This window comes from Symphalangus syndactylus, chromosome 14 (assembly GCF_028878055.3).
Source record: "Symphalangus syndactylus isolate Jambi chromosome 14, NHGRI_mSymSyn1-v2.1_pri, whole genome shotgun sequence".
Classification (NCBI taxonomy): Eukaryota; Metazoa; Chordata; class Mammalia; order Primates; family Hylobatidae; genus Symphalangus; species Symphalangus syndactylus.
The window spans coordinates 110267016-110294389 of NC_072436.2; the positions used below are offsets into that span (position 1 = coordinate 110267016).

Genomic DNA, 27374 nt, shown 5'->3' on the forward strand with positions numbered 1-27374 from the left:
AAGTCAGGATTTCTCTGCCTCGGCGCTACTCACATTTCGGGCTGGATCATTTTGTGTTGTGGGGGCTGTTCCGTGCATTAGCACATTATAGGATGTTTAGCAGCATCCCTGGTCTCACCCACTGGATACTGGTGGCAGCCGTTTCCCCTACTTGTGACCACCAAAAATGTCTCCAGGCACTGCCAAATGTTCCTGGAGGCAAAATCACTCACAAATAGGAAATAATGCCCTAAATAGTAACTTATATTAGCAATTCATTCAACAATATGTGTTGAGCATCTACTTTTTGGCAGACCACACACCAGGGATGTAGTGATATTTAAGACAACAAGGTCCCTGACCTCATGGAGACTTTTTCCTTTTTGGACCTCAGTCTTCTCCGCTGTAATGTGGGTATCACAAGCCTGTGGACCTCCTAAATTTGTTGGGAAGATGAAGTTAGACTTCAAGTGCCTGGCCCCTAGCATGAGGGATTAGCCAATGCCAGGGGTATGATGGGCCTAGGGATGGAACCTGGGTGCTTGGGGAGAAGCGAGCGTGGGCAGCGACAGTGCATGGAGAAGCCAGGAAACGTGAGCTGCGAGGGAGGCGGAAAGGGGCCATGCAAGGCCCTGGTGCAAAGTGTGCAGCAGGAGCAAGGCAGGGGGAAGGGGCCGCAGGAAGGGCCAAGGGTAGCAGGAAGATGGAACAGAAACTGGAGAGAAGGAGAGAGACAGTGGGACATAGAGGATGACAGGAAGGGGTCAAGATGGGAGGAGAGAGGCACAGACGGAGAAGATAAAAAACCAGACAGACAGACTCGTGCACACGTGATAAGATGGAGAGACCAAGGGGCAGAGGGAAAATGAGTCCAGGCTGAAGGGATCACCTCTGAGGAAGATCACTACACAAACCCTGGCAGCTGCATGTGACCCCAAAGAGTGGCTCTTAGGTTTATTCCAAATGTACCTGATTTGAGTGATAAACAGTTAAAATTAAATACAAAGGCCAATGCCAGTCCACTCCTGGCACCAGCTCCTGCCTCTTCCTTCTCATGGGGCCCTCATCAGAGGGATGGGGTGAAGCGTACCCAACCCTGGGAGGAAATGAGGCTTTTGTGCCGAGTGGCGATATGATGGCAATAGTGGCAGTGGTAGTCAACCCATCTGTAAACAGCTGACAGAGGGCAGTACAAGAATCCACCTCACAGCCAGGGCCACAACTGCAAGTAAAGCACACAGCTGAAATGACTGACCTGGGTGGAACTGAGCTGAGAAGGAACGTGGCTCGGCTTGACCCTGGAGCACACATCACAACCATGAGAAACAGGCAACTAAAGTGACCTCTAGCCCACAGCAACAACCTTCTCCGGCTGCAACTGGGAGGCAGGGACAGATCCCAGAAAACCACCTTGGGTCGTCTAAGGTACATGTAACCATGACAAAATCTCAAGTACGTTGCTTTGGTGAGCTTCTAATTTCACTAGAAATATACTCTAGGAACAGTCGAGGCACCACGCCTTGTGGAGGCGACGGGTCACGTTACTGGTTCTGCGATGATCTTCCAGAGCTCCTGCAGCAAACAGAGAAAAGAACAGGTTTCTGAAGTGCACATACAAGAGCATCACAATTTCATGAAGGAAAGTGATTCACCAAGGAGAGTAGTTAAACACGCCAGCCATGGAGCAGGCGAGCTGGGGCAGGAGCGGTGGGCGGCTTCCTCCTTTCTTTGTTGCTCTGGGCTGTTCTGTTTTACTGTGGCAGAGGGGCTGGATAGATGAAGTCCCAGCATTAACGGAAGGGGCATCAGAGGATGTCACACAATCGGAAGAGACCAGAATAGCAGTGAGTCGCCATAATCTCTCCATTTTGGGGGAGATCTTTATATACAATTTTATTTTAGAGATAGGATCTCACTCTGTTGCCCAGGCTGGAGTGCAGTGGCACCATCACAGCTCGCTGCAGCCTTGCACTTCTGGGCTCAAGCAATCCTCCCACCTCAGCCTCCAGAGTAGCTGGGACCACAGGTGTGCACCACCACGCGTGGCTAATTTTTTTCCTTAATTTTTGTAGAGATGGGGTCTGTGTTGCCCAGGCTGGCCTCAAACTCCTAGCTTCAAGCAACCCTCCGACCTTGGCCTCCCAGAGTGCTGGGATTACAGGTGGGAGCCACCATACCTGGTGTTTTTGGGACGTCTTAGGCATCATGTACTAGGGCTGCTGATTTGTAAGAAATGCGTGTTCCTGGTTATGTGACGCTACTCTTAATGCTGCCCAGAAGTGGCAGAGCAATAAATACAAGATCCTCCTCGCACACAAAACCACACGAATTCCACGCTGCCCTTGCTCGGGACGCGAGACAGAGGGCGAGGGTGGCAGCTCCTCGTGACTCCCTCTTCCTCCCTTTTTCCTTAGAACTAGGCCCAGGTCTCCACAGACAGAGAAAGGGAGGCCACAGCCAAAAGGCAAACAGAACAAAAGAAGTTAATTCTCAATCTTTGGGCTCCAGTTAATAGAAAAGCCAGTTCAGTCCGAGAGGGGCTGGTATACTTCCACAGTGAAGCTGTGTCCAGCGGCCACCACAGCAGGGCCCCTGCACCAAGATCTGCAACCCACAAACTTCCCCTCCACTGACTTCCTGTTCCCCAAACAACCTCTGCCTCGGTCTTGCCTCCTCTGGAGTCTGAACTGTCCATGCGGGGAAAATGTGCTATAAAGTAAAAGCTAAGGTTCGCCCGTAGGCCCCTCTCCAGACATGGTGGCCACTAAGAACAGGATGTAGCTCCCCCAACAGGTTCCACTACAGACGGTGCCAGGCACGCAGGTTTCACCCCCTGCAGGACTAGGGTGGAGCCTGTGCTTGGAGGGCTTGCTTCATCACCTCTTTGCCCCGGAGTCACCCGCTTCACAATAAAGCAACCAACGACCCTGTTTCGGGGCCTGGACCTACCAGCTGCTGGATGCGCTCGTAAACCAGGAGCTGTGGGAAGGAGGCCTCCACGGGCTCCACCACGAAGCGCAGCTTGCCATCTGCGAGCTGCTCCAGTGCGTGTAAGCAGGAGCGGAAGTGATCGTAGGCTTCACATGTGACGTCCAAGTGTCTCAGTGTGAAGTTGAGCCTGCAAACCAGCCAGCCGGACACACAAACTGCCATCATCAACAAGAAGGGTTTTGCTGTTTCCGCCCACCTGCTTTCCTAACCCTCACTGATCTCATATCCCCTGGATGGGCTTTTACTGAGCGCCTGTCTCCTGCTGAGTGTTTGAGTGCAATTCCTTCCTACATCTGCATGACAGCCCAGGCGGTGGAAGTGGATAGCACTTTACAGATGTGGAAACAGGCTCAGAAAGCTGAGGTCACGTGCCCACAATGACACCGCTGGAAAGATCAAGACAGTCCTGCAGATCAACACTTGAGGACGCCCTCCAGGTCCTGCCTGCACCCAGCACAGAATCTGGTGCCCGGAGCTGCGCGTAACTATCTCAGAAATGAATGAATGAGAGGCAGTGGCAGGAGGCGGTGCAGAGGACTCCAGGAGCACAGAAAACAGAGAGAAAACTGCCGGGAAGCTGGGGTCTGAGAGACTTCAGAGAGTGAGCACCTTCAGAAACAGGTCTCCCAACCCTGCCACTTGCCTTTCAAAACCTTAGTCTACAAGATGGTTTCACTTGAAATTAAAGCTCTTTGCCTTTTTCCCTTTCCTTTCCAAATTTTTTTATTAAGAAAAATTCCAGACATGCAACAGGAGTAAGAAAAGTCTATGCTGGGCGTGGTGGCTCCCACTTGTAATCCCAGCACTGTGGGAGGCTGAGGAGGGCAGATCACCTGAGGTCAGGAGTTTGAGACCAGCCTGGACAACATGGTGAAACCCCGTTTCTACTAAAAATACAAAAATTAGCCAGGTGTGGTGGCGCATGCCTGTAATCCCAGCTACTCAGGAGGCTGAGACAGGAGAATGGCGTGAACCCGGGAGGCGGAGCTTGTGCTGAGCCAAGATCGCACCATCACACTCCAGCCTGGGCCGACAGGGCGAGACTCTGCCTCAAAAAAAAAAAAAAAAAACAAAAAACAAAACTGTCTAATGAACCCATTACCAGCTTCAGCCACTGTCCACTTTCAGCCATTCTGCCACCTTGGCTCTTTCCGGGGCCCCCTGCCCCCACTGAGTTATTAAAAAGCAAATGCCAGACACCAACCCATTTCCTCTGTGAAGGTGGAAATGTCAGTGTGTGTATCAAAAAGATGGAGACCTTTTCAACTAAAGTTTAACAATCACCGTTTAACATCAAATATTCAGTATTCAACTTTTCCCAACTTTCCTGACGTTTCTCCTTTACAGTTTATGAAATCAGGATCCAAATGAGGTCTGTACATTGCTATTGCTCAGTGTGTGCCTCAAAGCAAGCCCTCGGTATTATTGGTATAAGTAACACTGCAATAAATATGCAAGTACATACAGCTTTGTACACAACCATGAGTGTGAATTTCCAGATGCTGAATTGCTGGGTGAAGACGTCTGTTTAGTTTTACAGTTTTTGCTATGGATTCCAAACGATCTTCAGAAAAGCTGTGGACTACTGTTAAGTATTGCAGGAGAATGTGTGAGGCTATCACAAGGTGGGCACTCAATAAATGGAACCTAACATTTTAGGATATTCAAGTGGAAATGTCTGGGAGAGGCTGTTGGGTGAGGAGCTGGCCGATTCAGCAAGAGAAAGAGACCTGGGGGAGCTGAAGAGACAGACGGCACCACAGAGAGAACATTCAGGAAGAGAAGCTCTCAGTGTGTGCTGGCCAAGCGCTGAGGTTCCAGTACAGTCGGCATTCAAGTCCTTGTCTGTCACCAACTAGCTGTGCCCTGGGCAAGGCCCCTGATGTTTCCCAGCCTTCCTCTCTTCATCAGTAAAGTGGGACAGCAGCGCCTGCACACAGGGCTAGGATGCATTCAGTGCAGTAATGTAAACAAAGGATGAGCACAGGCCTGGCACACAGTAGGTGCTCAATAAGTGGCACTAACAATCACGATGACACTGACAAGGACACAGTTAGCAGGTGAGAGTTCCGCTGATACTCGGTACGTCAGCACGGTTCCCGTGGCGCAAAGCTCACCTCTTCTCCACGGACAGTATGGCTGTGCAGGCATTTTTCAATCTGTGGGCGAGTCGGGAGAGCGTTTTAAACACAGCATCAGTCAAGTCGTCGTCGTAAAACACTGTGGGAAGCGAAAAGGCCAGCATTAGAGGAAAACATGCAAATATTAGAGAAGTCGACTTTTCAGAGCCATCCGCGCAGAGAGAATGCTTATCACCATGGAACAGCAGCAGCTCCCAGAATTAACACTGCAGATGTGCTGGCACATCCCGGAAAGTCACTTCTAAAACTGAACTCCGGCGGGAGGTGAGGAGAGACTGCATTTGACTTCATGCTACAACAAAGGACGTGTATGGCGAAGGACAAATTTTCTTACCTTCGGCTGCAAACAGGATGGTGGTGTGATCGTACAAGTCAGAAATTTCCTCTTGTGACCAACTGAAGGGGACCTCGGGGTCTAAGAAAGAACAAAAGCACGCTTTGTGCCCATTGCCTTCTCTCCTGGCCACCATCTCTCACTGGGACTCACCGAAAGGCACTTCAAGAGAAGAAACAGGGCTGGGGGTAGCTTGGTGCAGTGGGCACCGCCGGGCAGACCTGACTCCCTGCTTCAGGCCCACTGCTGCCCGATGCAGAGTCACGGTGGAAGAGGTGCCTTTTCTGCTGAGTGTCTGCTCTAGCCAGTGAGCAGCAGGCGGATTTCAGCCTCACCTGCTGCCTTGGCCTGTGGCCCAGTGCAGGACGTGATCTGCCCCATCTGCCTGCTGGGTGGCCCAGGAAAACGGCTTCAGTTTCGCACTCACAGAAAGGGCACAGTACTATTTCCTCACGGGACTATTGGGAGGGTCGAAGGGCCTACGGTGCACAAAGTGCTAGGCAGGTGACCAGTACTCAAGGAATAACTTTTCCCATCTGCCATCTGACAGGGGAAAAAAAAGACATCTTTATACAAAGAAAGAGCAAGCACCCAGGTCTGAAGTAGTCTCTGTAAGAAATACGGGAAACTGTCCTACCCGGGGGGCTTCCTAGCACCATTGTTTGTTGGGAAATGGTCTGTGCCCCAGAGTCTGACAAACTCGGGTCCATGCCCCTACCCTGCTGTGTATCAGCTGTGCCCATGGGCAGTCTGCACTCACAATTTAGGGATTACCATGCTACCACACAGGGAAACCACAACACCTGGAGAAGAAAATGAACGTGAGGTGCCCAGCATGCAGCAGGCACTCGGAGCATGACAGCTGAGGCTCATCGGCCAATGGACAGAAGCTGCCATGCGCTGATGGGACTGTGGCAGCAGCTGGGACTACAGCTCCGTCAAGGCCACAGAGCCAGTGGCACTGAGGTATTACAAAGGAGTCACTGAATCATACTGGGGGACGTCTGAGAGAAACACACACCTGTGCAGAGGTCGTCCTTCAGCCAGTCTAGTTCTTTGACCTTAACTATACCACCTGTAAAAACAAACAAAAAGAGAACCTTCCAAACTCTAAACATAATCAGGAAAAAAAGATAAAACTTTTACACTATATACCAAGATCCATCTATCCACCCACCCACCCTTGCTCTCACCCATCCATCTTCCTGCCCTTCCATCTTTACAGCCAGCCAGCCAGCCAGGCATCCATCCATCCATCCACCCACCCACCCAGCCATCCACCCACCCACCCACCTGCCCATCTTCCAGCCCTTCCTTCTATCCATCCATCCACCCACCTATCTTCCTTCCCTCCCTCCCTCCCTCCCATCCATCCTCTCATCTATCCATCCATCCATCCATCCATCCATCCTCTCATCTACCCATCTATCCATCCTTCTACACTCCCACCCACCCACCCACCCATCCTTGTTATCCTCCTTCCCTCCTTCTCATCCATTATTCATCCTCTGTCCCTTCCCTCCATTCATCCGTCCATTCTTCCAGCATTTTTTGAGTGCTATGTGTCAGGGACTGTGACACACATAGGGAAAATAAAGATTTAAGAGTCATGCTCCCCATCTTTGCAGACCAGCTCCCCTAGGAGAGACTGGCAGGTTAACCAACAACGGCAAGACTGTGTGGCTGGGTGATGTCAGAAGGATGAGGCAAATGCACAGGAGGAGAGAGGAACTCATGTCAGACAGCGGATGTCAGGGAAGGCTTCCACCAGCACGCTCCCTCCGTCCTCCCAGCTCTGCTGACTGCCTACTGTATGCTGAGCACTCAACAAACATTGTGACAGTGGAGAGCAAACGCAGACAGGGTACCTGCACCCACAGAGCTTGTAGTCTGGTGGGAACGAAAAACGCCAATAACTAGTCCCATGAGCAGATGGTAAAATGCAATCACGCAAGGTGTTCCTGGAGTCTGTTGGAGGCTCTGGCCTCAAATCTGGAGGTCTGGAGCCCCGAGTGTGATGAGGACTTGCTGGGAGGAGGAGGGAGGGCAGAGCACTCAGGCGGAGGGAAGAGCAAGGGCAAAGGACTTGAGGGAAAGTGATCTGAAAGATGTTGAGGTCGGCTGGGGGGGTGGGGGCTGCAGACAGACAGGGGCCAGATCCCCAAGAAGATGAGAAAGCAACAGGAAACCACTGAAGGCCCTGAAGCCTGGGGGGCTGCTCAGAGGAGGAAAGGCTGCACCGACAGCCTCGTTAGGACATAACTGTCGTCACCCATCACATACACTCATCCCTGCAGGCCGTGCAGGGAGCAGACAACCAGGCAGATGGAGGCGGGGGCCCATGTGCGCAGAGGAACTGGCCTGTGAATGAGTCCTGGCCATGCTGGATGCAGGGCTGGAAGGGAGACTGTCAGGAGGAGGCAGGGAGAGCAGGCCGGGGCTGGGCCAGGGAGGCCTGGGAATTCAAGGAGCTCAGACTTCACCCCACAAGTGATGATGCCCCTGGAAGGTTTTCAGCAGCAAGTGAAGGGGACAGGCTTGCATCTGAGAAAGGGCACTCTGGATGTTTCATGAGGACATCTTGGACGGGTCAACTAGGAGCTGGGGAGACCAGCTCAGGGGCCGCTGACAGTGTCCGGGAGAGAAAGAGCCGGAGTAGAATGACCCAGTGGATCTGGGAATGAGGAGGTGACCCAAGGAGCATCCTCAATGCTCTGAAGCTCTGTGATGCCCAGACGATGCCTGCTCCCTTTACTCACCTGCTGCAAGGGACACAGGCAGAGCCCTGCCTCCCAACGTCACGGTCTTGGGTGTCTGTCCTACCTGCTCAACAGAGAAACCTCCCTCCCTGGCAGAAGACCCCCTGGGCCTCACCTCCAGCGGCAGCCAGGTGGCTATTGAGGGCAATGTTTCGCTGGCACATGGCCAAGAGATCTGCACCGACATCTGGAATGACAGAGGGCAAGCCATACAGCGCCGGCCGTTACGATGCTTTTATCTCCACATTTTTGCCTAGAGAGAGCTGTTATCAACAGCACAACTGCAGAAATTAGAGAAGCGTTTAACCTATGTGTCTTACTGCCAAAATTAAATACGCTCACCTTAAGGCTCTCTTCATTGGCTTGTTCCCTAAATAAGAGATTCTCATCCTGATGAGGAGAGACAGTGTGCATTCCAGAGGGAAGGAGTGCAAGCTCCCAACACCATCCGAGCACATGGAACACGCATGCACTTCCCTAGTTCATCCTTTTCATGTTTATAGCCACGCAGAAGCCGGGATCATGAATCCCATTTCACGGATTAAGTGACTTGAGCAAAGTCATGCAGCTATTGGGAGCAAGAGTTGGGATTTGAATCCAGGTTTTTCTAACTCCAAATTTAGGCTCGTTCTTTGACACCCTAGGAAAACTGACTGGACCAGTTTTCCGGTCCAGAAGGGTGTTTTCTTATGATTCGTCAGAACACAGAGCAGATTCAAACAGGCTGAGCCCACTCTCTCGAGCGCGATTCACTTTGCTGCCACCCAGATCTCCCTCCCAGCCGCCTGCTACTCTGACAAGTGGGATTTCTCATTTCAAGAACTGACTTGTGGTACAGTGAATCGTCACTGGGGGAAGCAGTGCTTTACCAAACATAAATTTCTAATTAGAAGCATGTATGTGTAGAAAGTACAGGATGTCTTGTTAATGATATTTGCTTGGTCCACTGTGGGCGTGGACTCCCCCCATCAACTGCAATCTCCCTGGGACTAACATCTGCACCCCAGGGGTCACAAAGAGCCATCTATGGGAGGAGCTCCCTGCTCGCAGAAGGGAGGGATCTACCCTTTCTCCTAGGCCAAGAGAATACTGATGATATGTACCTCACAGCACACGATGGGCTTAGCAGCTTTTTGGAAACGGAGTTTCGCACTTGTTGACCAAGCTGAAGTACAGTGGTGCAACCTCGGCTCACTGCAACCTCCACCTCCCATGTTCAAGCAATTCTCCTGCCTCAGCCTCCCAAGTAGCTGGGATTATAGGCGCATGCCACCAAGCCTGGCTAATTTTTTTTTTTTTTTTGTATTTTTAGTACAGATGGGGTTTCACCATGTTGGCCAAGCTGGTCTCAAAACTCCTGACCTCAGGTGATCCACCTGCCTTGGCCTCTCAAAGTGCTGGGATTACAGGGATTAGCCACCACGCCTGGCCAGGCTTAGCAGTTTTTAAACCTTTATGATAGTTTCTGTCAAAAGCTTTTAACCCATACAACAGGTAACAGAGGAGCAGCTCTGGCTGAGTGGGGTAGGAGCCCTGGTGCCCTGAGTGCGTTCTCCCCAGCATCCCTTGGCCAGCTCACGGGAGCTCTGTTCCATGCAACACAATCTGAAATTCCACCACGGGACAAGGGCACTGCCCTGTGAGCCAGCAGGTCCACATCAAGGGCCTCGGGTCTCGTCAGCAGCTGTGGATGACCTTGGGCCAGCCTCAGTCTGCCCATTTGGACAACAGAGATAGGAACCCTGGGCTCTGCCCAGAGTCACTGTGAAGTTACAGGCGGGCACTGATGCATCTGAAAGGACTTTTCCAACTGGAACATGGCATCTAAATGCAAGCTTTCTTCCCCATGCTGGTAAATCTCTCTCAGGGATAAGCCTTCTTTATATCCTGCTATTAGGCACCAGGCACGAAGCAAAGCTCTTGGACGGCTTGACTCTGAGAAGCGCTCACTGATAATTTACATGACATTGTCAAGAAGCAGCCAATAACGTGGCTGCACTGCAGACTCCTGACCAGTGGTTAACTCAGCATATTTGAAAACTGTACCTCAGGGACTGGTGATCTCTAGCTTCTTCCTCCCTATCTCAGAAACAAGAGTCTGTGCCAGGAAACGTTCACTAGGAAGCAGTGAGGTGTAAACCACATCAGCTGATACCTCTTTCTGTCCAGCAGATATTAAAGATTTAAAATATAACAACAATGTTCACTTGATGAGCTCACTACTCTCTTGTAAACTGGTATATTTGTTCTAAAGAAAGCACTCTGGCACATCAGGAGTTTAGCTAACTTCACCGGCTGGTTTTCATCACTGTACTATGGTTGTGTGTGATGTCACCATTGGGGAGCCAGAGGAAGGGCACATGGCACTTGCTGCATTATTTTAACAACTCCTTTATGAGTCTGAAATTATTTCAAAATTAAATACTAAAAAAGAAATTAGTTGGTAATGTTCATCAAAAGCTTAAGAATAGTCTCACCCACTTCTAGGAACCTAGTGACAGGTTATTAGACAACGATACACAAAGATGTTCATTGCAATGTAACTAACACCGCCCACTCCTAGGAACCTAGGTGACAAATTATTAGACAATATACAAAGATGTTCATCACAGTGTAACTGACAAATGCAAAACAAAAAACAAAAAACAAAAACCCACAGGAATGGCCAAAATGCCCAGCAATAGGAGAAGGGTTACAAACAAGATGAAATATTATCTGGTCATTAAAAGTCATATATGAAGTTTTTTTTTTTTTTTTGAGACAGAGTCTCACTCTGTTGCCCAGACTGGAGTGCAGTGGTGCAATCTCAGCTCACTGCAACCTCTGCCTCTCAGGTTCAAGCCTCCCAAGTAGCTGGGATTACAGGTGCCCACCGCCACCACATCTGGTTAATTTTTGTATTTTTAGTACAGACAGGGTTTCACCATGTTGGCCTGGCTGTTCTCAAACTCCTGACCTCAGGTGATATGCCTGCCTCAGCCTCCCAAAGTGCTGGGATTACAGATGTGAGCCACCACACCTGGCCTATATAATAATTTTTTAATGGCATGAGAAAATGCTCTTAAAATGTTCTCACTTATGAGTGGGAGCTAAACAATGGGTAAACATGGACATACTGAGTGGAAACACAGACACTGGGGATTCCAGAAGGTGACAGGGTGGGAAGGGTGGGGGATTAAAGCTTCCCTATTGGGTACGATGTTCACTATTTGAGTGGTGCGTCCACTAAAAGCCCAGATGGACGTCATCACTGCAGTATAGCTGCACATCAGAAACCCGCACTTGTACCCCCTAAATATATACACATTTAAAAAAGAAAATGCTCTTAAAAAATGTTTTCCAACATTTTCAGCAGAATACAGTGCTGCTGCAGCTTGATTTCAGCTATCATTTGGAGGAGATTCTTACAACATAAGCACCCTGAGGGCAGTGCCTAGTCAGCTCCATTCACCGCAGGGCCTCCTACATCTAGAAATGAGTGACACATGGGAGATGATCCCTGAGTTGCATATTGTTGATTCAATCTAGGGATTGTAAAATTATGAGTAATTTTTATTTACTGTTTTAAAAATCTCCTACAAAGAATGGGCAAGGCTTCTATACCCAGGGAAAAACTAATAAACTTGTTTTCAAAGCCTTCTAAAAGGGTATATTCCTCCTGTTTTTGGAGATATTTGCTCTTTCTCAGGGGTGGGGAGAGAGGTACCAGCAGGGGCGATAGGCACCTCCTGAAGCTCAATGGCCTTACAGCCACTGGGTGATGCTGCTGCTGCTGAGTGGGTATTGCTGGGTCATTCTGATGTCACTGAGAAAAAATGGAGAGTGGAGAGGGCCAGGCGACCAGGATGGCAAAATCAACAGCAGCGAACATCCAGTTTCCAGTGCCTCTGCCTCTTTTTTTATACAGTCAGTGCACGCTTTGTGAAGGTGAGTACTTCCCTGCAGCCTGAGATGTCACCTCATTACCTGTACAATAAACGGTCCGTGCCACGGTGGCTGCGACGATGCTAGCGAGCCCCGTGCCGGCCCCGAGCTCCAGCGCTGTGCATCCTCGGAAGAGGTCCTGTCGGAACAGGATGTAGTCCGCCAGAAGCAGGGCGCCCCGCCACACCTGGAGGGGAGGACAAGGAGCGACAAGCAGCGTGAGGCTCTGCAGAGACCCATCAGGGCCACGGGAAGCGGACAAGACCTACCCACCTGCTTGCCAACATCTTCCAGGGGTGTGGCCATGGTGTGCTCTGGATGGGACAGAAACCAAGAGAAATGCCCACTGTGAAATAGGGATGGATAGAAAACCAAAAGACAGGAGTGTGGCAACCGGCAGCATGGTCAGGTGGGCGCCAGAGGTTGGAATCAGGGGTTCTAGAGAGCAGCAGAAACACAGGCTGTGCTACTGGCTGGGAGGCGACTTTGAGCACCACTCAGAGGATGGGAGCTTTTTGAAATGGGGCTCACACTCTTTCATGTAACTGGATATCTCTGCCCTACAGCCCAAGGCTAGGGAGGGTCACAATTAGGTTTTCGCCCAATTTAATTACACACACATGCAGTGCACTACTTTTTTAATGTCCAATAATTGCAAAGTTACAATCATAATATATTTATTTATATACTACTAATAATCACAACTCATTCAAAAGTATTTTCTTATACTGAGAAACATACTTAACTTCATTATTTTCTTATACTTAGAAATATACTTCTACATTAGAAGTTAACAAAGTTTAAATTTACATCCTTTTTAAAAACGTTGAAAAGTAGTATAAGTATTCTCAAGTGCAAAATATATTTTGTATTTATAATATACCCTAATAGGATCTAATTCTGGTGGATGGGAGAAGAGAATGGAAATATAAGATCAAAGAGAAAAGGAATGAAGCAAAACATTTTTTGTTGTTAAGTAAGAACTTGCTCAAGAGCTCCCGAGGTGGGAAAATAACTTGCTCAAGTATTTTTAAGTGAGATGGTAACAGCTATCGCCAACCGCTCTGTCTGTCCCCAAATCAGGAGAGAAACTGACTGTGCAGGGTCCCCTTGTACACCTGGGCCACTGTTCTCTGAGGGCTCCTCCTGGGAAAATCTGGCCAAAGATTTCAGCCCTATGGGCAGTTCGAATCTGATCTGTGAATAAAGTGACTAATGGAAAGTCCACCAGCATATTGGCTATATTGGACATGGTGGCTTACAAGCCACTTTTAATGAAACATGTTCCTTTCAGAAGGGCTTCAGTTTGCTATGTCCTAAAACGTCGTCACCTGGTTTGAAACTGGAACAGAAATACACCTGCCAAGCCACCTGATGCCAAGTTCCTTCACTGAACCAACATCCACTAGACAGACACATTCTGTGAGCCAGCCCGGGGTGCCACTGAGATTCTACTTGATTGGCTCACACGTATATTACAGAGAAAGACACTGACTGAGGTTCAGCATTACTGTTTGTAAAGTTAATAGAAAAAAAAGCACCTTCTCTGCATGAGGCACTGGGCTAAATGCTTTCTCATTTAATCTTCAAAATCGCCCAATGACAGGTTCGGGTGTTACTGGATGAGGAAAACGTGGCTGGGGGAGGCTAGCAGGCTGTGGTCACAGAGAGGGTGAGTGGCAGATGCGGGGTTCCAAGTCAGGTCGTCTGCAGTTTTCTGTCTCTGTTTTGAGACAGGGTCTCACTCTGTCATCTAGGCTAGCGTTGTGGCACGGCCAAGGCTCACTGCAGCCTCCACCTCCCATGCTCAAGTGACCCTAACACCTAAGCCTCTCGAGTAGCTGGGGCTACAGGTGCGTGCCTCCATGCCAGGCTAAATTTTTTTAGTTTTGTAGTTTTTGTAGAGATAGGGTCGCAGCATGTTGCCAGGGCTGGTCTCAAACGCCTGAGCTCAAGTGATACACTGCTTTGGCCTCCTGAAGTGGGATCACAGGTGTGAGACACCGTGCCCTGCTCTTCAACCTGCTTGGGGAAGGGAGATGTAGAATCTGAACCATGCCAGGGACATGGTTTAAAAAGCCTGGGGCAGAGCCTCCCAGGATGAAAGGCACAGGGACTCGCTGGGCAGGCTGAAGGCTTGTGTGCTCGTGCGTGGAGGGGAAGGGGTGTCTGTGGTCTACATCCCGGCCCCAGGCCCTCTGTGTCAGCGTCCCTGCCCAGTTCCTCTTCCCCAGTCCCACCCATGCCATCTCCTGGGTATGGCTCATAGCCTCCTCTCCTCTCCTCTCCCTCCGTTGGCCTGGGAAAGCTTCCTCCTTGCCATGTGCTCCCTAACCCCAGCTGTCCTAAGGGTTCCTGCTGCCAGGGGAACCTTCCCATAGCGATCTCAGTCCTATGTGATTGGTCACTTCCTTCCAGGAGTCTCGTGGACATAAGTACTGCCTCCCAGCTGTCCCCAACAGGTGGCCAGCTTCCCTTGAGGGAGAATGAGGACTCCGAGGTCAGAGACCTGCATGACAACCCAGTTTTGTCATTTCCTAGCTGGGTGACAAGTCACTTAACTTCTTGGAGACAGAGCCACAGTTCCCTCTTCTGCAAAATGCAGAAGTAGCCTCATCCCTCATTTCTAAGGCTGTAACAGTGTTTAACGAGACAGCGCTTCTGAGAGAGCACAGGCTCGGCAAACATCTGAGAACCACTGAGGTGGTCAAGGCTCCCAGCCCTTGCACAGGTAGAGGTCACTGAAGCCCAGAAGGGGGACATGACCAGCCCAGGGTCATAGTCTGAGAAAAAAAACATCTAATTAGATCAAAATGTGTTGAGATGGCCGGGTACAGTGGCTCACACCTATAATCCCAACACTTTCGACGGCTAAGGCGGGAGGATCGCCTGAAGCCAGGAGTTTGAGACCAGCCTGGGTAACAAAGTGCAAAGTGAGACCCATGTTTTTCTAAAGCCAAATAGAAACAAAAGAGGATTTAAAAAGAAGTCATTTGGGAGTCTGACCAAAAACTGATCTAAGATGTGCTTTCTGCTGATGCTGATGACACGAGAAAACACCAGGGCGAATTGACAAGGGAGAGAACGAGAGGCTCAGGGATGGATCAAAGGAAGAAGTGGATGCTGTGCGACTCCCTGGGGCCAGATGGAAAAAGCCAAAATGAATTCCCCAGGAAGCCGAGTGTGGCCAACCTCAAGGGCACTCTTCTTTCTTGTGTCTGACATCCTTGAGTCCGGAGTGCAGAGATTCCGAGGTCTGCCTGATCCCTGCCCTGTTTCAGGCACTTGCTAGTGTCCGAATGGGTAAATATGCTTCTTCACGACTCATCAGGATAGTCAGAGATCACAACAAATGCCCAGTATGTCTGCCCTGGGCCGGGCCCGGTCCAGGTGGCTGCGTTGGGGTGAGGAAGGAGGATTCACAGTCTAGGGGTGGAAGCCCGGGTGACTTGGGGACCTCCCTATCCAGGGCCATCTTGTGGCTCCCACTCCTGTGAAAAGTCAGAGCTTATATTTAAATAATTCCAAAGGTATCATGAGAACATACAAGGCCAGCCTGAGGAACTATCCCCATGAGAAACTCTAGGGCAAGCAATGGGATGAGACAGGGTTAGAATCTCACCTCTCCTTACCAGATTCTAGAATTATGTCTTACCTCATTTGCAAACTGGGTCTCCAGACCTGCAGGAACCTAGACTCTTCGTCAGCCAGTCTCCCTCCTGCCAGCTTGGACCAGTCCCCAGGACAGAGGCTCACATTTATGGAACACTGAATCCGTGCTAGGCACTATGCTAAGAGCTTTGTATGTGCCGTCTCTCTGAATTCCTTACAACTGGAGGAAGTTGTACCCCTTGTACAGACAAGGAAACTGAGCTCAGAGAGGCTAAGCGACTTGCCCGATTCTCCAGCAGGAAGGCATGGGACTCAGAATCTGACGGCCTGAGTTCTAGCCCTGCCTCTCTCGAGTTCTCTTGGGGTCTCACTTTATTTCTACAATGGGGGAATTGAACATAATTTCTTTTGAATCCTGGGTCTCTGGATTCCTGGCAGATCCCTCGATAAACTTTTTAAGGTTTTGTCAATCCCTTGGAATAGTTAAGAAAACACCTATTTTTCTTTTCTTTTTCTTTAGAAAAACGAGTTTCTCAAATGGGTCTATAACTTGAAAAAAATGGGTTGATTTACGGGTCAGAGGAAAAAGGTTGTAAGGAGAATGACGTCTGCTTACCATCCACGCTGTGCCAGGCCCTGCTCCTGGCACTCAGTGGGCATGTTTCAATAAATTATCACTAAAACCCAGGGACAGTGGTTCCCCGATCACGTGGTTCTGAGTGGGTAAGACATTTGTCTCTGGTCACCTGGCTTGTGAAGATGGAGCTGGGCTCAAAATCCAGCCCTGCAGGATTAGATCAAGTTTTGCAGATGAAAGTGCTCTAAGCAGTTTGAAATAATCACGAGTTACTACCTAGGTTCATGCATTAGCTACCTTTCCACTCTCCTCCCTCAGGGCAGGTAGCGAGTGACTGAGAGCTGAAAAAGTGAACTTCCAGGTATACAGACAAGGGCGCCTCACCATGAGGTCACCGGAACAGGGCAGGCAGGGAAGCCGGTCACAGGCCGGCCCCTTCCCGAGGGACTTTGTTCTTAGCGCATACGATGGTAAATTCCCAGAACATTCACTACAGACACAACATTCACTGTGGAGTAACTGACAGGTTTGCTCCCCAGCTCCGGCGAGGCTAGTAACAGTGAGAGCTCAGAGAGAAATGAGCCATCATCAGCCCCCCTGAGAAGCAGGACTTTCCAAGCCTCTTTCGAATGCTCTGCCCCCATGATGTGGAATGAGAGCGCAGGCTGTGGCATCAGACAGACCTGAGGCTGCGGCATCAGACAGACAAGTCTCAGCTCTGCCACTGACTAGCTGTGTGACCCCAGGCAAGTTCCTCAACCTCACTGAGCCTCAGTCTCTTCCTCTGTGAAATGGGAATACTCATCCCTATCTGCAGAGGCCATGAGGGCAGAGGTCACTCATGGCATACACGGAACTGGGTTCTGGCGTGAGTTGCACGTTGCCCTCTCTGGGACAGTCTAGAACAGAGGCTGCCTGGTACCACTATGCAGGCGCTTAGTAACTGTTTGCTGAGCAGATAGATACAGAGCTGCTGTTTTGTCTGTTTTTGAGAGTGACCCACTCACCCCCATTCTCTGACCAAGGCCAGTGCTTGGGGAGGCCTTTCCCTGGCAACTCAGACACCATCGGGGACCCCGGATCTCAATGAATGGCTTCAAATCACAGCTCCGCTCCCCAAATGAGCAGCACCAGGGGGAGGCAAAGCCCTGGTGTGGACACTGCATGGATTCGAAGGTCGCTCACCATCACCAAGCTGCATGGCACTAGGCCTGTCACTTCCTCATCCGTGCACCCCCTCAGGCGGGGCTGTGCAGACTAGGCCACTCGATACTAGTGAAGATATCTAAAACACAACAGGTGCTTAACCAGCACCGATAACCTCCTGGCCCAGTTCCCTACTGCTCCCGGTGTTTCCAGAGGGCCAGGTCCCTAGATTTCAAATCCTAGAGTTACCAAAACCCCTCTGCTCTGCCCCCATACCTGGGTAGCAGTTCCTCTTTGATCCTACCTCTGAGTATCTGTCCAAACCTCTCAACTGTCCCATTTTTCCCACCACGTCATCACCTCCCCTTTCTTACCTGGCTTCTAGCTCCCAGCTCCCAGTCCATCTGACTGGTCCACGCCCCATGCATTTTCATTTACATCCCTCTCTCTCTGCCACACACCAGCTCCAGAACCGCCTATGGCTCCCTACCGCCTGCCCAGCCAGGCCAAGCCTGTCCCACACCCCCAACACGCTGAGTTAGAGCAAGAGCACAGATGTGGGAGGCAGCAGCAGGGAGGCTTCCTGGAGGAGGTGTGGCTGAGCTGGAAACTGTACAGCAATGGGGAACATGTTAAGGGAGCAGAGGCTGGGGGCGAGCACTCTAGGAAGGAGGCACAGCACAGAGAAGAAAGCACACAGGGTGAGGCTGTAGTGGTGTGAGCCGGGCAGGAGTGACGGGTTGTGGAGATGTTCCCCAGTCTCACCCGAGCTGGTTCTCAGAACCTGTGCTGCCTGGACCTGCAGAGTCCACGCTCAGATCATACTGAGCACTGAGCAGTGACACTGCGGAGTTGCCTTGGTGACAGGTGGGCCACATCACACCTCTATTTACCTATTCTGATGATATCGTGCGGACTGCCTTGTGCTTCCTCTCCCAGGACGTCGTCTTCTTCCTGTGCTAGAATCATGGGATGTACCTTGTCTCTCGGAGGCCCTGCTGGGTTGGGATCAGAGGCGGCTCGTGGTCTTCTCACCACGTCCAAATCCCCATCCTCATCCAGCTGAGCTTCAGTCACTTCTTGGCCAGTGGTGTCAGTCCCGGCCTGGAGGGAGAAACCCTCATTACTGTGGCCACTTCCTGGAGGGGACCCCGTGCTGCCTGTCTTGGCAGAAGGAGGCTCCTTTGTGTGAACATCTCTGTGATCGCCACCCTTGGCCCCTGAATCTGTCCAAGAGTCTTGGCTCCATAGAATCTTGAATTGGGACAGGAAAACTGAAAGGCAAGACAAAACGCAAAATGAGAATTCCAAGATGTTTTCTTTTTTACCTTCCTCTTCTTCTTTGAGAATATCTGATTACCAATAGGAAAGATTTTTAAAGGCCAGGTAGAGATATACTAATGCCAGCAGAAAAGGCCCACTTGATTCAGCTGTGACCACCACCAGCTGGAAGGCTGGGGCCACCACCAACAGCAGCCACCATTTCATGAGAATCTATGAGGCACTTGGCTCATATCATCTCATTCAATCTCCACAACTGCTGTGAAGATAGCATTATCAGCTTCACTGTACAGACCCAGAAACTGAGGCTTAGAGGAGTGACCAAGGCCACACAACTTTTAGGAAGGAGCTCAGGGGCCTCTCCTCTAAGCTCCCACAGCATCCTGGGTTTATGCCGGTTTTTGGATCTGTCCGATCATCCATCCATTCATCACCGAACACTATGTGCCAAGTACCATGTTAGGTGCTGGTGGGTACAAAGCAGGATTTGGTATGTTAGGGCCTTACATTTTAGGAGTGAAGAAGGGGAACAAACATGAAGCAAGTAAACAAGATAATTACAGGCTGTGTTAATTACCAGGAATATAGTAAAACTGCATTCTGTGTGACACCGATGTGGCAACCATATAAGGCATGGGTGAGCAAACTTTTCCTGTAACAGGTTAGATGAAAACGTTTTTTGGCTGGGCACAGTGGCTTACACCTGTAATTCCAGCACTTTGGGAGGCCAAGACAGGAAGATTTCTTGAGCCCAGGAATTTGACCAGCCTGGGAAACATGGTAAATACCCTTCTCTACAAAAAAAATAATCTGGGTATGGTGGCATGTACCTATACTACCAGCTACTTGGGAGGCTGAGGTGGGAGGATCACCTGAGCCTGGGGAGGTCAAGGCTGTAGTGACTCAAGACTGCACCACTGCACTCCAGCTTGGGTGACAGAATGAGACCCTGTCTCATAAAATGTATCTGTTTTCAAGCTTTGTGGGCCCTGTGATCTTTGTTGCAACTCCTCAACTCTGCCGTTATAGCACAAAAACAGCTGTAAAAACACGTAAATGAATGGGCATGGCTGTGGCTTCATAAAACTCTTTATAAAAATAGCTACAGGCCAGATTTGGCTCACAGGAGCAAGTGTTTTCTCCCTGGCCTTATATCTTATGGTTGCTTCACTCCCCTCCCCGTGTTTGAGGGACAGAAAGAAGCTGACAGCGGCCACAGAAGAGCAAGAGAGAGTGACATAAGGGTAGGCACACAAGCAGAGGCTGGGTCAGGCTGGCCTCACAGACCAAGTTGAGGAACCTGGATGTCATTCTGAGAGCAATGGAAAGCCACTGGAGGTCTAACTCAGGAAGTGCTGTGATTTGATCTGCATTTTCAAAAGATGCCCTGGGCTGCTGCAGAGACAAGTGGGGAGGGTGAGCAGCAGTGAACTCAGTGGGAGAAGACAGAGGCAGCCAGGCAAGCAACGGAGGCGGCTGGACTAGGGTAAAGGGAGTGGGGATAAAGAGTAAAGGACACTTTGGGAGGTGGAGGCGGGCGGATCACAAGGTCAGGAGATACAGACCATCCTGGTTAACATGGTAAAACGCCGTTTCTACCAAAAATACAAAAAAATTAGCCGGGCGTGGTGGCGGGCGCCTGTAGTCCCAGCTACTTGGGAGGCTGAGGCAGGAGGATGGCGTGAACCCGGGAGGCAGAGCTTGCAGTGAGCTGAGATTGCGCCACTGCACTCCAGCCTGGGCGACAGAGCGAGACTCTGCCTCAAAAAAAAAAAGAGTAGCCTTTCCGGTGGTGACGACCTACCCACACGAGAACACGCCTCTCACAAAGGATCTCCTTCATGCCTCTCCAGAAGAGAAGAGGAAACACAAAAAGAAACGCCTGGTGCAGAGCCCCAATTCCTACTTCATGGATGTGAAATGCCCAGGATGCTATAAAATCACCACGGTCTTTAGCCATGCACAAACGGTAGTTTCATGTGTTGGCTGCTCCACTGTCCTCTGCCAGCCTACAGGAGGAAAAGCAAGGCTTACAGAAGGATGTTCCTTCAGGAGGAAGAGCACTAAAAGCACTCTGAATCAAGATGAGTGCGAAACCATCTCAAAAAAGACATTATGGATAAAAAAAAAAAAAAGTACAGGACAGGGTTGGATGCGGTGGTTCACGCCTGTAATCCCAGCACTTTAGGAGGCCAGGGTGGGAGGATCACGTGAGGTCAGAAGTTCAAGACCAGCCTGACCAACATGGTGAAACCCTGTCTGTACTAAAAATACAAAAATTAGCTGGGCGTGGTGGCAGGTGCCTGTAATCCCAGCCACTCGGGAGGCTGAGGCAGGAGAGTTGCGTGAACCCGGGAGTCGGAGGTTGCGGTGAGCCGAGGTCGCACCACTGCACTACCCGCTGGGTGACAGAGCGAGATTCTGTCTCAGAAAAAAAAAAGAGCAGAGGACAGATGGAGCCCTAGCACTTTGTCTCCCCACTGGACCATGGGCTTGCTGACAGCAAAGTTTGGCTCATTCATATCTGCATTCTCAGCATCAAGTCCTGGGTCAGGCGCACAATAGGTGCTCAGGAAACCACAGGAGTTTGCTTAATCAAGGTGGTGGGGCAGCAGCTTGCCTGTAATCCCAGGGACTCAAGAGGCTAAGGTGGGAGGGTTGCTTCAGGCCTGGAGTTCAAAACCAGCCTGGGCTAGCAAGACTCCATCTCTACAAAATAAAAACCAGCCAGGTGTGGTGATGTCAGCCTGTAGTCCCAGCTACTCTGGAGGCACACGAAGGATCACTTGAGTCCAGGAGTCTGAGGCTGCAGTGAGCCATGACTGTGCCACTGCATTCCAGACTGGGTGACAGAGTGAGACTGCAAAAACAAAAGCAAAACAAACCCCCACACACAAAAATTGCAGAGTACAGGGTTTTTAAAAAATCATAAAGAAAAAAAGGGCACTTAAGAAGTGGGCTGAGGATAACAGTTACGTAATCCAGTCTTCCCAATATTTTCCCCAAAAAGATGAATATGAGAAAGCAGAAAACAAAATAGGATCCGCAGGGCACCTTGGCCCAGGACCTTACCTGGCTGCCCCACGCTGTTCAGCCGTACCATGAGGTGTCTATGGTTCGGGGTATAGAGGTGGACGTCTGACAGCACAGTGTCGCTTCTAAAGGTGACCTCGTCCATGGCTGCGGCAGGAGCCAGCTGTACCATGGCCCAGGCTCCACCTTAGTCCTAGGACAGGAGCCCCTCAGAGGTGAGATGGGTCCTCAGCATGGCAGGTCCCAGAGGAGATACTGCAGACAGGCCCAAGCTGGTAGCCAGTAGCTTTGCACCACCCTGGGAGAAGGTCTCAGAGACTTGGCCAGGGAAGAGAATCCACCTGGAAATTAATGTGTTATTTTGTTTATATTCATTTCACTCATTATATTCATTCTATATTCATTCATATATTCATTATATTCATTTTCATAGTAACCTTTTATTTACAGCAAGGGATATGAATTTCCATTTATAAAGTTTCCTTTCCCTTTTTTTTCAACTTACTACAAAAAAATTTCAAACAGTAAGGATACAGGGGAATATCATAACCATAGAACTACTGCTTAGATTCAATGATCGTCACCATTTTGCCACATGTGCCTGCCCTCTCTGGTTTCTTCTCCTGGAGCTGAGAGTACATTGCAGACATCATGACATTTTGTCCCTAAATTATTTAATGTCTATCCCCTAAGAGCATTTCCCTATATAATCATAAGACCATTAGCAAATCTAAGTTAATTAATAATTCCCTAATAGCATTAAAGTCAATTTCCTCCATCTGTCTCCCAAAGGTCTTTGAGGTCTTTTTCCCCCCCAAACCAGTATCCAATCACAATCTGCACTTTGCATTTAGTTGTTATGGCCCTTTACTGTCTCTTTTTAATTCTAGAAGCAGTTATCAACTGTCCCCGTATCATTTGTTGTTATAAAGCTTTCCTATTTTAAACAATGTTTTATTTTTAAACATTTCTTTTTAGAGAGAGGGGCTTGCTTTGTTGCCCAGGCTGGAGGGCAGTGGTACAATCATGGCTCACTGCAGCCTCAAACTTCATGCGATCCTCCTGCCTCAGCCTCCTTAGTAGTTAGGACTATAGCTATGCCACCAAGCTTGGCATTAAAATTTTTTTTTTTGTAGAGACAAGGGTCTCACTATGTTTCCCAGGCTGGTCTCAAATTCTTGGGCTCAAGCTATCCTCCCACCTCACCTTCCCAAAGTGCTGGGATTACAGGCGTGAGCCATCATGCCTGGCTTAAAGCTCTGCTACTGAATTTAAAAAGGTGAGTGGAATTAGCCAGCTGTGGTGGCGCGCACCGGTAGTCCCAACTACTTGGGAGGCTGAGGTGGGAAGATCACTTGACACCAAAAGGCGGGGGTTGCAGTGAGCCGAGAATGCGTCACTGCACTCTGCACTCCAGGCTGGGTGGCAGAGCAAGACCCTGTCTCAAAAAGAAATTAAAAAAAAAAAAAAGAGGGAGTGGATTTAAAGGAAAAGTAATAAGGAAGTCACTACACTGGTGATACAAAGATATGGAAAAATTATGCAGGTGATACATTAATAACTAAAACTTGGAAAACTATGGCTGAGGCAAAGTGGTCAAAAACAGGGGGGACCTCCCTGCAGCCGTTTCACCTCATCAAAAAGCATCATCAAACAGCAGTAGTGTGATGTGCTTTGAAGCTGGACAGACCAGGTGGGGATCCCTGGTCTCTCACCTTCTAGCCATGGGATCTCAGGAAAATCACTTCACCTCTCTGCATGTGTTTCTTCAGCCACAATCTCATGCAGTGTTACTGGGTGGGTAAAGTGCTGAGCGCAGTCGTTGGCTCATAGTAGGTGTTAATAAAACACCAGCAACCTCCTTGTCCTGGGGTTGGTTTAAGGTATTTGACCCAAACCTGCCTGTAACCCCTGACTGCCTACAGTAGCTGTTCCTACCTGGGTAGATGTCATGAAATCTTCAGGGCCCCCATTTCTTCAACTGCAAAATGAGGTCATCATGACTCATGCCGCCCTAATGATCCCAGTACACTGCAGGAGTTCCTACATTTAAGTGCTTGCTATGGAGCAGCAAAAGCTGTCCCAACAAAAAAATTTTTAGGAAAAAGATGATTCCTTATTCGTCTCCATGCTAGCTTTCCTACTCAAAGCCATTAAAATGCAAGTGGGTTGTGAAGAAAGTCTGCGAATCTGGCAAATCAATGCAGAATTTCATGGTGTCATTGAAAGTGATGGAGATATGCTGGACCTGAAGGCGAACACTCTTAATGAATGGGACTGGCAAAACCAGACCAGATTCCAGAAGAGAAAATACAGCTTATACCTACCACTCATTTCAAAGGCAGATCAAGCTCTCTCAGGACTTAGAGATGTCCTGGGGGAAAACTGAGGACTTTCACATACAGTTTTTTTTGAAGGGGGTGGGGAAGATCCTCTCTAATATTGCTGTAAAAATCAAAAGTGAACCAAAGGATGCCATTTCTTTTTTTGCCATAGCACATTTTTTTTTTTTTTCTGAGACAGAGTCTCACTGTGTTGCCCAGGCTAGAATGCAGTGGTGCCATCTCAGCTCAGTACAAGCTCCGCCTCCTGGGCTCAAGTGATCCTACCTCAGTGTCCCGAGTAACTGGGACTACAGGCAGGCACCACAATGCTCAGTTAATTTTTGTATTTTTAGTAGAGATGGGGTTTTGCCATGTTGGCCAGGCTAGTCTTGAACTCCTAACCTAAGGTGATCCATCTATCTTGGCCTCCCAAAGTGCTGGGATTACAGGCGTGAGCCACCACGCATGGCCTATAGTGCAATTTTGTTGGAAAACTGACATCCCAGAAAAATCAATGTTCTTTGCTTTTTTTAAAAGTGAGCATAATATTACACACCAAATTTTAAGTATAGATAAAAAAGAAACTCAAATTCTTAATCTCTAGTTGACTTTTCCATTTTTAAATTCAATCCAACCAGGCTTCCCAAGAAATGTACGCTGCAATGTAAGTCCCAGATGAAGGAGATTCCCTTTAAGTGGCTTTCCCTACAATGAGCTATCTGGAAATAAGGAGGCCCTCTTGAACTTATCTCAGGCCCTCATATACTCAGAGGAGTATATGAGACAATGATCACTTTTCGGGCTTACGACATATAGTAAACGTTCAATATGCAACAATAGTAAGTACTATCATTATAGCAATATAATAATGATTAAAGTGAATGCTGGGAAGAAAGAAAAAAGGTAACAGTTTCTCTAGTCAGGAAAAGTCTCCCTCCGGGAATGCAGGGTCTGTATGGGCTTCGGGCTCCTCTCTTCACTGGGCAGAGCTGAGAAAGGAGACCCAGGTTGCAGATGGGGACCTGCCCCACCACCTCTCCATAGGGCTGCAGGTTCATCCCTGCAGCAGGAGCTAACGTGTTCTTGCCTCTTCTAAGGCTGTGGGGGCTAGACTGAGACGCTACCACCTTTCTTCTCCTATAGGTCCCCAGTCAGTTGTCCCAAATAAGCAGTGTGCTGGGGTCACGGTGTTGAAACAACTTCCCTCCTCATCTTTCTTTCCGATAACTGCAACTCACTCAACAATCAGGAATTTGGCGCGATCCCATGACGATTTAGGCCAGGAGCTAGAGGAGGGCAGGGTGTGAAGGCCCAGGTTGGGGGCAGGAAAGACGTGGCCTGGCCACGGCGCGTAGAGTGGTAGTGAGGGGCTCCGCGGACGTCCCCCGTGGGGCTACTCGTCCTCTTTGTCTTGTCGCCTTCCAGACGCCACCCTTGTGGGTTAACTATTGCCCTCTCAAAAAACAGTCACAGGTCGGGCACTGCCCTCCCTTCCTAATCTGGAACCGAAGGAGAGGTGCCTGGACCCAAGAGGGAAACCCAGGTGAGGACGTGAACTTCTTTTCCCAACACCCGTGTTTAGAAGGGGAAACTGAGGCTAAGAGAGGGGTCGGACCTTAGGGATCTGGGCCTCAGATCTGTGGAAGCTCGGATTTCAAAGTCAGGCTCGGCGCCAGGAGGTTCCCTGCACCCTACCCTATCCCGCCGCCTCTCCCAGGCACTTACCCGCCGCAGGGCCCAGGCTGAGGTCCCATCCGACACCCGTCGCGGGGGGACTTAGGCGGCCGCCATAACAGGCAGTCTGCGCAGGCGCGGCCCCGCCCCCGCGTGCGACCATCTGCCCGCAGCGCACCGCGGCTCCACCTACCTGCCCGGGCCGCGCATGCGTCCGGGGGTTGCCGTCGGACACCTGTAGCCTTTGCTCTGGTCGCGGGCGGGGCGTGTTTGCTGGGGGGACCTGCCTAGGTGGGGTCATCTCTGCACATGGGTGGCTAAACTCATTCCTCTAAAAGAGTTAAATAGGAGTTAAATAACTCGCCCAGCTACTAAGTGGTAAAGCCTGGATTCGAACCCGGGGTGTGGGATCAGAGCCTGTGCTATTTAACTAGCATGCTGCTGCATTTATTGTCACGGGTGTTACCGTCATCCATGCTCTTAGTACTTATTTATTTATTTATTTATTTATTTATTTATTTATCTATTTATTTGAGACGGTCTTGCTCTGTCACCCAGGCTGGAGTGCACCGTCACAATTTTAGCTCACTGCAGCCTTGAACTCCTGGGCTTAAGGAATCCTGTTTCAGCTTCTGTAGTAGCTGGGACTACAGCTGCGTGGCACCATTTTTTTTTTTTTTGTAGAGACTGTATCTTGTTATGTTGCCCAGGCTGGTCTTAAACTCCTGGCTTCAAGCAGTCCTCCTGTTTCAGCCTCCTAAAGCTTATAAATTACAGCACGAGCTACCACCCCCAGCCAGTACTCGTTATTATTGATAGGTGGTAGTGATTTCGTTAATTCATATGCTCATCAAGTTTCCAACACCAAGGGGGTGAGACAGAGTGGCAAACATAAGACTCCACGTTTGCTCGTTTTTTCTTGCCTGCAGAATTTCAGAAAGCCTCTGAGTCGGTGACTGAGCACAGCCCTCCGAAGAATCCCCTGAAGAGGATGAGCAGGATAGAGCACAGATTCTCACGTCTCTTGCCTTAGTCACTGCATTTTTAGAAAAAGTACAGTCAATGATATTGGCCCTTTTCTCAACCTGTGTTTTCAGTGACATCATGGAAGTCAGCCTGGCTACAATGGAGTAAGCCAGGGGATGGGCTGTAGGAAACGAGGATACATGGCTAGCCAGGGTTAGAACTTTTGTGACGTTGTAAGAACTTTGGATTTTATTGTGCGTGAGATGGGGAGCTGCCTGGGATATATACCACATTGATGTGTTCACAGACATGCCCAGACACACACAGTGGTGCTCACTCTCAGGCACGTCAGTGAACACACAAATATACACACGGGAACATATGTAAAGTCCACATATGTAAAATCTATATCCCTGTGTGCTCACATATACACACACGCACACACATGGCCTCAGCTGGCAACCTTTGTCAAAATTACTTTTTTTTTTCCTCTTTTCAAAACAGAATTAAATCGACATCAATTTCATGGTTACTGATGATAAAACGTGGAGAGTTGATAGGGTGACTAAGCGACACAAATAAGAATTTTTTAATTTTTTTTTTAAGAAACAGATTGTGTTTCCTGAAATCCCC

General features: G+C 49.5%; 2 protein-coding genes across 5 annotated transcripts; one reads left to right on the forward strand and one right to left on the reverse strand.

Annotated features, from left to right (window-relative positions):
- Positions 1-222: 222 nt before the first annotated feature.
- Positions 223-25964, reverse strand: METTL22 (methyltransferase 22, Kin17 lysine). Of its 4 annotated transcripts, XM_055241523.2 has the most exons (11): positions 25827-25964; positions 21817-22118; positions 18357-18737; positions 12402-12442; positions 12171-12315; positions 8320-8391; positions 6467-6520; positions 5446-5526; positions 5088-5190; positions 2929-3097; positions 223-1551 (listed from the first exon to the last, which is right to left on the reverse strand). In XM_055241523.2, exons 2-11 carry the CDS (start codon positions 21947-21949, stop codon positions 1516-1518), a joined length of 1215 nt encoding a protein of 404 aa, XP_055097498.1. In that variant the 5' UTR covers positions 21950-22118; positions 25827-25964; the 3' UTR covers positions 223-1515. The 4 variants fall into 4 exon arrangements, with proteins under 4 accessions (XP_055097498.1, XP_063472963.1, XP_063472965.1 ...); XM_063616893.1 differs by lacking the exon at positions 8320-8391 and having other exon boundaries at positions 25827-25909; XM_063616895.1 differs by lacking the exon at positions 2929-3097 and having other exon boundaries at positions 25827-25909.
- On the forward strand, positions 20127-21758 carry LOC129462184 (small ribosomal subunit protein eS27-like). Its single transcript, XM_063616526.1, has 3 exons — positions 20127-20160; positions 20526-20901; positions 21755-21758. The coding sequence occupies exons 1-3, from the start codon at positions 20127-20129 to the stop codon at positions 21756-21758; spliced, it is 414 nt and encodes a 137-aa protein (XP_063472596.1).
- Positions 25965-27374: the final 1410 nt, after the last annotated feature.